Source organism: Mus caroli, unplaced genomic scaffold (assembly GCF_978045245.1).
Source record: "Mus caroli unplaced genomic scaffold, Mus_caroli_1 scaffold_4, whole genome shotgun sequence".
Classification (NCBI taxonomy): Eukaryota; Metazoa; Chordata; class Mammalia; order Rodentia; family Muridae; genus Mus; species Mus caroli.
In genome coordinates, this window is record NW_028227259.1 from 92,060,714 (window position 1) to 92,073,937 (window position 13,224).

The 13,224-nt window shown below is 36.6% G+C and overlaps 1 protein-coding gene across 1 annotated transcript; it reads left to right on the plus strand.

Annotated features, from left to right (window-relative positions):
- Window positions 1-2,788: 2,788 nt before the first annotated feature.
- Window positions 2,789-12,827, plus strand: Muc7 (mucin 7, secreted). Its single transcript, XM_085836206.1, has 3 exons — window positions 2,789-2,842; window positions 11,790-12,265; window positions 12,362-12,827. Exons 1-3 carry the CDS (start codon window positions 2,789-2,791, stop codon window positions 12,825-12,827), a joined length of 996 nt encoding a protein of 331 aa, XP_085692332.1.
- Window positions 12,828-13,224: the final 397 nt, after the last annotated feature.

The following is a 13,224-nucleotide window of genomic DNA, read 5'->3' on the forward strand; positions in this document are numbered from 1 at the left end:
TTTTAATTAAAATTACTTATGAGTAATGGCCTTTGTTTTTAATAAAAAAGTGTGGTTGTGCCTAATCTTTTGTTTCCTGTGACCCATGAAGAAACTATTTCAATCTGACAGCACTCATCCTATGTCCTCCACAATCAGTGATCCATACAATCATAAGTCACTTTAAAACATTTGGCAGAAAATGTATCCAGGCATCAAAACAATTTCTACACCAAGCACAAAGAAGGGCTGTTTATCTTTTTAATAAAACGGCCTTGTGACTAGAGGACACACTGTTCGGGACATCCGCAGTGTTGGCTTAGAAGGTCATGGAAACATACAACCAGGTCAGGCAAAACAGTCTTCAAGCCAGCAACCTTGCTGGAGTTCCAGATGCCACCTTTCCCATTAGCAAAGCTCCAGCAAGTCAGGGGAAGTGTGGAGCTAAAGATCAATTCTAACTCAATTCTTTCCTATAGTGATCCCATAATTTTATAGAGGTTGTTACAAGGTTACATGAGCTAACCCTTCATGAGTTGATTAGGATAGTCTCTATTCTGGTGGGGTTAAACAGGTTTAAGCTGTTGGAGAATGAAGTCTAACATTCAGCAAAAAGGGATTTTCTCCCAAATAAGCAGACTGCATTGCATATGACTACCTCCCTTCAGTACCTGGATTTATTTTAAACATAAAATTGTGTAAAATTCTATGATCTCTAAACGTAAATTTAAATTGGATTAGACAACTTTTCTGTAACTACCCTCTCTCTTAGGCTAGAGAGATTATTATGCATTGGATCTATTCATCTTTTTCAGATATTGAAAATAGCAAGTGTTTACAGAACCTAAAATACATTTACTATGCTTAAAAAACTGTCACTAGCTACAGAAAAACATGTGTACAGTAATCCCCATCTTATCCATTTCAGTGACTCAAATGGGTGTGCATACTTTCTTTAAGTAAAATTATACCTCTAGGAATGGAATATAAAATTAAGGTTAGTAAACAATGTCTTTTATTGATTTTTTTCATCTCCCACAACCAAAGTCTTTCTGCTGTTTTCAAACCTTATTAGTTTCCCACTCTTCAAAATCCTTTCTCCAAAATAAATGCCTTCACAAATAAAACAACTCATACTGTTTGTGTCAGATCTAATACATAAATCTAGCCATGTGAAAGCTCTAGGCTCAACAACATGGTATAATATATCACAAATAAAAATGTAACTTGTAACACTTGGGCTGTTTATAAAAGGTGTTTTCTCAAAATCTTCTGGAATGGGGCTTGAGAATGAAATATTATAAATATCCCCCACATAATAATGATCTCCATGTGAACCCCCTACACTGCAGAGTTCCAACCTGCTGGACAGTGCTGGGTAACAGTGCCGTGGGTGGAGTTGCCAAGGTGAGAGCTTCAACTATCACTTCTTTGTTTTAGTAAACATTATCAATACATCTTATCTTCTGTCAATCTTACTGTCTATTTACTAGGATTCAGAGACTAGTATTTAAGAAGGGATGTGCTATATGAAAGTTCTCTTTCTTCCTGAATTTTCAACAGTATCTAACCAAACTGAATATTTGGCAAAAGTAAGCTTAAGCAACAACTGACTGTTCCAAAGGAGAATCTCCTACCCAGGTGAGTACTTGCTTGTAAATACATAAGGATTTTTGACTTTACAGTTCTGAGTTTTGCTCTTATTATGAAGCATTCTTATGGTTTTTAAGAGAAAGAAACATGTTACCCCAAAATTGCAAATATATTTTAAGGACGAAGTATTTTAGGTGGTAGAGCATACTGAATAAGATATGAGGGAGAGGGGATATGAAGACCTGGATAACTGCACAATGGTCACCCAATTTTTACAATCTGATGGTTTCTCAGCTGATGTATTTTAGTGCTCTCTACAGTAAATTATGAGTATAAGAACTTTGAAGACATAAACATAGATTGGCGTTGCTGCTGTTCCTGTTAGAGTTACATTTCTTATGTAACTTAAGCTACTTTTAAGGCAGCACAATAGCAGTTTACAGAGACAATAACAGCTGCTGCATCTGTAGACTGCTCTTCCTATACTAACAGAGGGCAAAAAGATGACAAGAGCCCTTGTCGACATAATATTAGTAGTTGAGCTTTGCATTCTCAGAATCATTTCCACAATACTAGGATACACTCTGGCGTTATTGTTAGTTTAAAGTCCAAACTTTTACACCCAATTCACAGGCTGATTAGCCACAATTGGATTTTGAGAATCGCTTGAAAACAAGGCATATGAGAGCAATATTCATATCATTCAGTAGACTGATACGAAGAATGAGAGTGGTGATGATAATACCTCAATAGTTTTACCAAAATATTATTTTCACAATAATCTATCCACACTGACAATACCTAGACTCAAATATATAGCAATCTATAAAGTTTACTAGCTTCAAGTAAACATCTCCAAAGTACAAAGAAACTATTTCATCCTAAAGTACTTGTCCTAAAAGTAACAAGGATCGTTTTAATATACTTTTACATGAGAGCAGTCCTTTAAATAACTATTTGAGTTATCTTACAAAAAATAAGGTAATACTATTCTGTTATACAAGACCACAAACATAACAACATTATTGTGTATATACATTGTTATCTTCTCTAAAATGCATGAGCATCATGAAATGTGGTGCCAGCATTTGTTCACCATGTTACATGACTAGGGTCAGAATGCCTTCTAAGATTTCATTTTAAATTAAGAAAAATGCTGTCTACTGACATGACTAACTGTGTGCAATCACTGACCTTTCAGGAGCAACATTAAGAAATGAAAAATGAAATGTTCATCTTGGGCCTGTTGGCTCTGACTTCATATTTCATGGTAAGTTCCCCTAGAGGCAAACATCCCTGACTCACTTATTTGTAAAACTTCAAAAGACTTCTTATATTTTTGTTTTTGTTTTTTAACTAGCAATAGCCTTTTTCACTTCAGACATGGTGTCAGGCTCATGTTCACTATGGACATGCTTTGATTTCTCCTTCTGTTTCATGTGTGTTTACAGATTGTGAGGCCAGCAAGTACAGCAAGGAAGGAATATGAACATAAAGGAACAAGATAGGCCAGGTAGCTTTGGAAGGAGCACTCTAGCACTTATCTAGAAATATCTCTTCTTTTTTATTTTCAAATAGTTCAAGTTAATGTCTCCTGAATGTTTTGAGACTATAATAATGGTAACATAAATAAGTGAACTCACATGATAAATTCCCTGAAAGGGTAGCATGCAGTACTGACACAAATTAATGATTATTGCAATAGTTTGTAATGGAAACACATGAATAAAATTAAAGAGCATCTCTGATTCCTGAAAATGTGCTGGCCATAGATAAAGCATTCCTATTAAATTACTTAAAGTAAATATAGAAACAAAAATCCTAAGTGAAGAGTTTGACTGACTGGACTTTCTCCTCAGCACTATCATTCACTTAATAAACAATGTTAATTCAAACTGTTGAAATTTGGGTTAAGCTCTGAAAAAATAAAAAAAACCTACAAACAAACACCCTAAAAACATATAATATAAAATGATTGGCAGGTCATAACGAGAACACACACAAAAACATCAGTAGAGTTATACAAATCTGAGAGAACAGTGTCCTCAGTATATAGTGTCATAAACTAGAGTATAGAGAAGACAGAATTTGGAAGGCTGAGGGTCTGTTTTGCATCTTAGCAACTGTTGAGCAAATACTGTGTACTGAGCGTAGGGCTGGATAACAGAAGCACTATTGTTGATTTTAAAATGGAGATCTTTATTGAGTCTTTATTAGATACTATCCACCCAAGAGAAGTATTTCAGTATCCATATACATTATACAATAGACAAAGGTCAAGTAGCAATCTAGTCATATGAGCTAAGGAGTATTATGCTTTGAAACGTCCTGTGACATTTAGATGACTGTACAGATGAGGTTGAAATAGAGGGGTGTTTTATTCCATAGGACAGCTCTCTCAGAAACATTTGCTTTACTATTAAAAATAGACATCTCTGGACCCTATCTCAGACCTGAGAAAATAAAGCCTAGCAATGCAGCAAGGCTGCATAGGTACCTTATGTATGCTGGAATCCAAGACAATTTGAATCAATTTTCTTAAGATTAAGTTGGTATAGCATCATAGCTTCATAAGGCATATAAAGAGACCCCTTAATATAATTCAACTAAAAGTAATACACCATATGAAAAAATCTAACTGAATGATTGCCAAATTTATTCTGCTGAACTAAACTACATTTGGTAGCAATCCCTCAAACATAAGTTGCATTATTAAGTTTTGTCTGAGCTTCCAAAATGTTAGTAGAGCACAAATCAAATACCCACAGACAAGTAAATGGGCAGACAGAACACAATGGATCAGAGTGTCCAACAGTGCCTGCCAGGTATCAATAAAGGAGATGGTGGCATTGTACTCTCTTTATCAGTCCCTATCCCATTAGTAGATAGACAATGTTTGGGGAGCCTTGCATGGAGCATTGGTCTTGAGAAGTCTTGACAACTGTATATTTTTCATGATTTTAATTTTAATTAGCATATGAAAAGACTGGTTTCCTCAAAGCACATTCACTGTAAATTTTTACTGTGCAAACCCAAGCTATAGGCAAGTGCTACTTAAAACTATGTTTCTGGGATTTTTTCTTTTTTTTTTTATTAGGTATTTTCTTTATTCAAATGTTATCCCCTTTCCTGGTTTCCCCTCCAAAAACCCCCTGTTTTTCTAGTCTAAAAGACTATAGAAATCTGTTATATTAAACCAGATGGTTCTATGTATTTAAAAGTATCAATTTAGAAGATAATTTTTCATATAAGAATAAAATATTCTTTGATAAATAAAAATCTTAAAACATAACTTTTAAAATTATACTAGCAGCAATCTCTTATTGTATTCATTGCTTGATGGAGAGGGTTCTCAGATGTCTATACTTGTTAAGTTAAATTTTTGCCACATTAAGAAAAGCTGTAATCCTCCATTTCCAGCCCATATCCTTCATCTCTAGCCCAGGTCCTCCAGCTCCAGTACAGATCTACCATCTCTATCACAGAGAATGTGGTTTGCAGCAATCTCTAGCCACTAATACACTGACCATTTCTCATTCTCAAGAATAAGAAATAGAAGCCTAAAAAAATAAAGCTTAACACATGGAACTATAATTAAAACAGAATATGGAATTAGCTATGTTTAAAAGTAAATAAATAGAACCAAAAGGGATATGGTTGGTGGCAGTGGCACATGATTTTAACCCCAGCACTCAGAAGGAAGAGGCAGGGGATCTCTGGGAGTTCAGAGCCAGCCTGGTCCACAGAATGAGATCCAGGACAGTCAAGGCTTCACAGAGAAACCCTGTCTTGAAGAAAACTGGAATGAATTAATTAATTAATTAATTAATCCCTTAGTATTCTGAACTATATCAAGTATATATACTTAAATAACATGAACCATACAATGTGTCAAGAGTCTACGAATTCAATATATGCTAATAGGAATATTATATATAGGGACTGGAGAGATGGCTCAGTGGTTAAGAGCACTGCCTGCTGTTCTAGAGGTCCTGATTCAATTCCAAGCAACCACATGGTGGCTCACAACCATCTATAATGAATTCTGATGACCTCTTCTGGCATGCAGGTGGATATGCAGATGGAGCACTCATATACATTAAATTCAAAAATAAATCTTTAAAATATTTTTTATACTAAAACCTCTTTGAACTTACAAAACTCTGACAATCATTCAAATCCCCTGAAGATTTTGTGCATGGCCACAAGATTCTAAGGTTTCGTCGGGTTCTTAGATAATTCTGATGCTAATGCCATTGGAAACAAAATCCTGAGTATCTAGTTCTTGAGATCCTCTTAAGGTTTTTAAAAATGTCCCCCTAAAATCTCTATAGTGACAAAAGAACTGGAACTTTGAAATAAAGTAAGAGAACCTGTTTGTCACTGACGTATGCAATTCACTGACCCCAGAACACTTACATGATCACCCACTACTCATCAGTCTATTCCATAAGCATAACAACTGTTAACAACAACAGCAGTAAACACATACAGCCAACAGCATCAAGAAGCATGGGGAAGATAGGCCATAAACTAAATCTGCAATCCAGGATGGGAATGGGGAGTGTTTAGAGGATGTGACAGAACACATTTGCCATTGTATATGAGGTTGAAAGATATACAATGGCACGTGATTAAAGATACGGTGAAAGAAAAGAGAAAAAAACACACAAGCAGAAGAAACAGTGTCAAAATCTGAAGGAGGTAATATATCTGTCTTTATAGGCACTAATATACACAGGATGGAGTGAGTAAATTCATAGGGTTTCATGGTCTTTCTCTCTCGGTAATGGGTAATAATGTACTGAGTCAGTTCACAACCTCGGAAACATAACCGCAACTAGGATACCTTCTGTTTCATACAGAATACTTAGTGAGAGAAACAGAGACAGAAACAGAGAGAAACTTCTAATGTATTTGAACATTTGAAATTCTCATTTGCTTAATTCCAGTTACTTATTAAGTCATACTAGGAGTACAAAGAAGAATAGATAAATACAACATCTGATTTCAGGGAGCTGATGGCCTCATTGAAGACACTGAATGGATTGGTAATAACACCCAGCCCAAGAGTCAATAAACTGAAACTGTGATAGACTGTGCTCCCACCAGCAACTGGTCATCTGGGCCAATGAAGCTCCTAATTTAACATAGCTATGTTTCAATAAAACTCTACCAAAACAAGCAAGTCAGAATTGGCCCACAGCTTAGTTTTGTCTATTCTAGGCCTACAGAAACTCTTAATAAGGCAATAGGGGACACACACACACACACAAAAAAAAAAAAAAACCAAATACTTTGCTGAAAAAGAATGATTGACTTAACTCATCATTAGAGTTTGCAAATGTGAGCTTTAGGTTTTATTAAGCAATATGCATTGCCAAATAGCATGCTGAGTTACTGAATTTCATTAGTTCTCCTAAGATATTCTTATAGCCTCTGTTTTATAAATGAGAAAGTAAAAACACAGATAATAAATAACTTACCCTAGTTCTCATAGTATGTCAATCATAAAGTAAGATTTTAACTGTTTTTACTTACACACATATGTCCTGTCTCTCGTTACACAGAACTAACGATAATCACCCCTGTTCTAAGAGCAATGCCTCAAGTGCTGCAAACTATCACACTCCTCTCCCCTATGAATTTTCATCCTGCAGTTATACACTCTATATAACCTATAAGCTTCAAGGTTCTCCTTTCTCTATTGGCTATTTCCATTAGCATATGCATGTGTAGTAACATCACCTTAATGTTTGTTTAATTCTCCACTAGACTTATACTCTTCTAAAAATGGCTACTGACCTCTGGAAAGAACTACATCTGCACTTATTATATGGCTTTCTCCTAAACCTTTCTCAGGCTGACTTTGCTCTCATGATTTGGAATAAATTACTCTTGTCAAACAGTTGATTGTCATTTCTCATGATGGTGATACTAATGGTATTTAATATGACCATTGTCTCCTATATAATACTAGATCTTTAGTTTTACTCCATTCTTCTGGCTGTTGGTTTTTATGCCTACCTGAATGAACACTCTCTGTTTTCTGCTAGTCCAGATATATCTCCTCTTTATGAAATTTAAATGTCAAGAGTACCCCAGGTCACTGTCCCTACACCATTTTCTTCTCCATCTTTAGCTACAAATCTACTTACATATGTCAAAAATACTTTGTAATCATCCTTCACTCTATCGCTTTCCAGACACACTACTTCAGCAAATGCTATCTTCAAATCATAACTTGATGTTAACCATGTCTGATCACCCTCCTGTTACAGGTCTAAACCAAACACCATAATTCCTCACCTATTCTGCAGCAGTATCTGCTTCAAAAATTTACTTTAGAAAATATACAACTAAACTTTCATTTAATCCAATCTGGTAATTGAATGAATATCTCTTAAGGATAAATAGTCAGTGGTATTCATATTCCTGTATTCTGTATCTCCATATCTCAATGCAAAGCATTTTAGATCCCTCCTCCTCTCTCAAGAACTCATGGAAAGATTGATTACCCAAGAGCACATGTAATGATCTGACCTGGAAACTACTTGTACTAACTTCTCAGATTTAGTGAGTGTCTACTCTTACACTTTTAAAATATTCTAAGCATCAGGAACTAGCTTTTGTTGTTTATGGCTACTTAAGGGTTAAAATAATGGTAGATGATAGAAAATTCTTTACTCAACAATTAAGCAATTTTAAACAATTCCATTTACAACTATTTTCTTAAAGTTACTTTAGACCAATGTATTCATTCTTTACTCATTAGTTTTGAGCTTCTACCACATATCAATCATTACTCTACATATTTTAATTATAATAATAAATTCTATAAAAATCTCAGTCCCCAAGGGTACATTGAATCATGCTTAAGAATTTAAAGTCATCAAATATTGAAGTTACAGGGAAATATATTTGAATGGAGACAAAATATATAATAGTAATAGAAGTGATAGTCAAAGCTCCCATTTTAAGAACTAACTGTATAATAAAAATAAGTTGGTGTTTTACTCAGCAATTAAGTATAACACCTATAGTATTGTGACTATTCTCTCATAAATAATTTTAAAAACACAAGTGTTTGATTTTTATTATATTCTAATAGGCCTACCCTTTTAGTGGTATATTAATTAAAGAATGGGTTTATTTAATATCTGGGCTTTTAAATGCTATTAGACACTAAAATAATGTAGCCAGAGATAAAAGAGAAACTTAAGGATTTCAAACATCAAGTTGTCAAAGGGGAGGACTAAGGATGAGAAATAAAGAAGACAGATAGCTAGGACTGGGAAGTTGCTGATGATCATACCAAGCAAGTGTATTAAGAAGTACAGCATCTTGGGCTGGAGAGATGGCTCAATGGTTAAGAGCATTGAGTGCTCTTCCACAGATCCTGAGTTAATTCCCTGCAACCACATGGTGGCTCACAACCTTCTGTAATAGAATACAATGTCCTCTTCTGACGTGTCTGAAAACAGTGACAGTGTACTCACACACATAAAATAAATAAATCAGAAGAAGAGGAGGAGGAGGAGATGAGGAAGAAGAAGAGTAATAAGAAAAAGCAGTGAAATTGGTAGCAATAAGAATAGTAGTAATCATAGTAGTAGTAGTAGTAGTAGTAGTAGCAGAGCATCTTAGACAGTACTTGTAGAGGGATAATTGGCAGTCAACAGAAAGCTAAATCAAATAATGTGGCAAAGAGAACACAGGATAGAGGCCTCAAACAACATCTGCTGCCTTGGGTCTGATAACCAAAGCCCTCAAAGGGAGAAAATGAGGCTCTCAGGAATGAAAACTGCAACCTTCAAGGCACAGGCTCTAGCCCCAGACTGGACCTTAACATGTCTGCTCTAGAACAAGGACATGGAACTAGTGGTCACTTTGTCCTTTAATCAAGGCCTCCAAGAAAGTCTTGGCAAGGTCTGGTTACCAAAACTGGAGCAGTTGGTGAGAGCTTACATTTGATCCACAAGCACAAAATAAAGAGAAAGAAACCTAATTGGGAATAACAAGCATTTCTGAACTGTCAAAGCCAGCCCCAACAAGGACACACACCAGCAAGGCCACACCTCCTGATTCTTTCCAAATCATTCTACCAACTGAGGGCCAAGCATTCAAATAGATGAGCCTGTGGGGGCCATTCTCATTCAAACCACCACACAGAGCTTACTTTCTAGGCTCTTGTCTACTTTGTCCTGGATCCCACACAAATACACATGAATTAAAACCTAGAATCTGCATACAAGAGAGTACATGTAGTATTCGTTTTTCGGGGTCTAGGTTATCTTACTTAATATAATTTATTTTTCATTCTACTAATTTCTTGTAAGTATATAATTTTACATAGATACAATGAAATCTTATTCAGGTATCACATTTTCATTATTCATTCAACAGTTTATGGACATCTAGTCAGATTCCAGTTCCTTGTTATTGTTAATTATAGCGGCAATTTGAGTGCAATTAATACAACAGCAATAAATATGGATACCCATGTGTCTCTGTGGTAACACTGAGATTCTGTAGAAAATATTTGCTCTAGGATTCTAACCTGCCTTTGATCTTTCAGTTCCCAGATAGAAGAAACAACTTTTATTCTTTACATTAAGCCTTTATCAGCACTAAAGCTGGGCAGATATATAACCTCTATGCTATTAAAATCTATTTCCGATCAATAACCCCAAGTTACTACTCACTATGTTTCATCTGGGCTGCTCTTAATTCTAACTGGACAGCACTCATGGCCATGCTTTCTTTACTCCTATTTCATGGTGTCTTTCTTCTTTCCTCTCTCTCTCTCCTTCTCCCTCTCCGCTTCCTCTCTCCCTTCTCCCTCTCTCCCTTCCCTTCTCCCCTCCCTCTACCCCCCTCTCTCTCCCCCTCCCTCTCCCATCCCTCTCCCTATCCATCTCCCTTTCCCTCTCCCTACCTCTATCCCTCTCCCCCTGTCTATCTCTCCATGGTCTCTTCTGATCACACACACACACCTGAACCCCAAACTTCACCTATCTCAATTCTGCCTAGATATAGGCTGTAGGCTGATTACTTACTAGTAATAAATAACTTGGATTGCAAGATCACATAGCCTCACTTACGTCTATAGTTCAGACACTTTCCTCTCTGGGGCAACCACGCTTTGGGGGCCTGCACCTAGCATTATAATATATAACAACAGACCAAACCTCAAGATTCCTTTGATTATATGCCCAGTAATAGTATATCTAGGCCCCACATTTTTTAATTTACTGTAATTTTTTTTTACTTATTCACCTTACATCCTGTTCACTGCCCCCTCCTGGTCACCCCCTACCATGATCCTTCCCCCACACCCATGCCCTTCTCCTCTGAGAGGGTGGAGGCCCGCTGGATATCCCTCAACCTGGCACTCCAAGTCTTTGGGAAGCTAAGCTCTTCCTCTCCCACTGAGACCAAAGCAGCCCAGCTAGAACATATCCCACAGACAGGCAACAGCTTTTAGGACAGCCCTACCTCTACCTTCACCCTCCAACCCCCCTCCAGACATTCAGAACCCACATGAAGATCAAGCTGCACATCTGCTACTTATATCCAGAGGTGCCTAGGTCCAGCCAACATAGGTTCTCTGGATAGTGGTTCAGTCTCTGAGAGCCTCAAAGGTCCATGCTAGCCAACTCTGCTGGTCTTCCTGTGGAGTTCCTATGGCTATAATCCTTCCTCCTACTCTTCCATAAGAGTCCCCAAGCTCCACCCACTATGTGTTGAAATAAAATAAAATAATCACAAAACATATTTATACATAATAAAATAATAAGTTTTAATGTTCTACAGCACAGAGGTGACTATATTTTATAAAAACCAAATATATACTTTATGAATAACTGAAAGAGAGGTGCTCAAAGTCTCCAAAAACCAAACATGTGATCATTGTGTGGATTGAGGATTGAGGTATTGCCTATATTTCACAAATATATGCTATATAAATGCATATATAGATATATAGATATACACACACAGACAGAGAGTTCATCAAAATATTCTTAAATGTTTAACATGAAAATATTAACTACCCTTATTTGACCATTATGTGTTGTATACATGTATAGAATAATACTTTATCCCTCTAACTTATACAATAAAAATAATAATTAATACAAATATAGTTACATATGCTAAAGTTTGAAATTCAAATAATGGGATTTAAAAGATTCTTTTTTCTTTTATTGCCACAGCCTGGTGAAAGTCATTACAAGTCAAGAAGTTCACGATTCCCTGCCAGAAAATATCCACAAGCCCCAAATAATTACCCAAGATATCCAAGACCACATTATTCCTATATTTTCATTCCAAACTCTCCAAAATTTTCAAAAAACAATCAATGGCATAAGATGTGCCCTCCAGGAACTACCATAATGCTGATCGGTCGCCATTTTCGATGCGTTCCTAATAACCAGTTTATCTCTGATAAAACAAAACCAAATGCAATCACACCAGCACCAACCAACATAACTACCACAAATGCAACCACACCAGCAACAACCACAAATGCAACCACACCAGCAACAACCACAAATGCAACCACACCAGCAACAACCACAAATGCAACCACACCAGCAACAACCACAAATGCAACCACACCAGCAACAACCACAAATGCAACCACACCAGCAACAACCACAAATGCAACCACACCAGCAACAACCACAAATGCAACCACACCAGCAACAACCACAAATGCAACCACACCAGCAACAACCACAAATGCAACCACACCAGCAACAACCACAAATGCAACCACACCAGCAACAACCACAAATGCAACCACACCAGCAACAACCACAAATGCAACCACACCAGCAACAACCACAAATGCAACCACACCAGCAACAACCACAAATGCAACCACACCAGCAACAACCACAAATGCAACCACACCAGCAACAACCACAAATGCAACCACACCAGCAACAACCACAAACGCAACCACACCAGCAACAACCACAAATGCAACCACACCAGCAACAACCACAAATGCAACCACACCAGCAACAACCACAAATGCAACCACACCAGCAACAACCACAAATGCAACCACACCAGCAACAACCACAAATGCAACCACACCAGCAACAACCACCATATCTACAACAACTAACTCTGCAAATAGTACTTCCTCTACAACAACTAGTACTACCATCCAAACTACAACTCCGACATTTGCAGAAAGGTTTTGGAAGATGTTTCAGCAGCTCTTTGGGTTAAAGAAATGATGGGATAGTCTCCAAACTTTTCTGATCTCTTAGGATAAAAAAGCTTCAATGATGATTTTGAAGAAATCAACCTGATATAACTGGAAAAATCAAACAAATAAAAATAATTTGAGCAAGGAAATGCGTCTCTTGTTGCTCTGATTGATGACTACCATGCTACCTTGTGTTTTATGATTTATCACCAATGCTAAACAGGTTTCCTAGAAAAAATTAGGGACTTTTTGGTAAAAATATCTGTATGCATACACAGATGTATACATATTTCTATTTTAAGTTGAATGAGTTTAACAAAAAAAAAAAAAACAAGAACAATTAAGACACTCAGACTTTTTCCAATGAAGCTGGTAAGTTATTTAGGCATGGTCAGGCAAAGAGAATATAGAAATGAAATGAAATG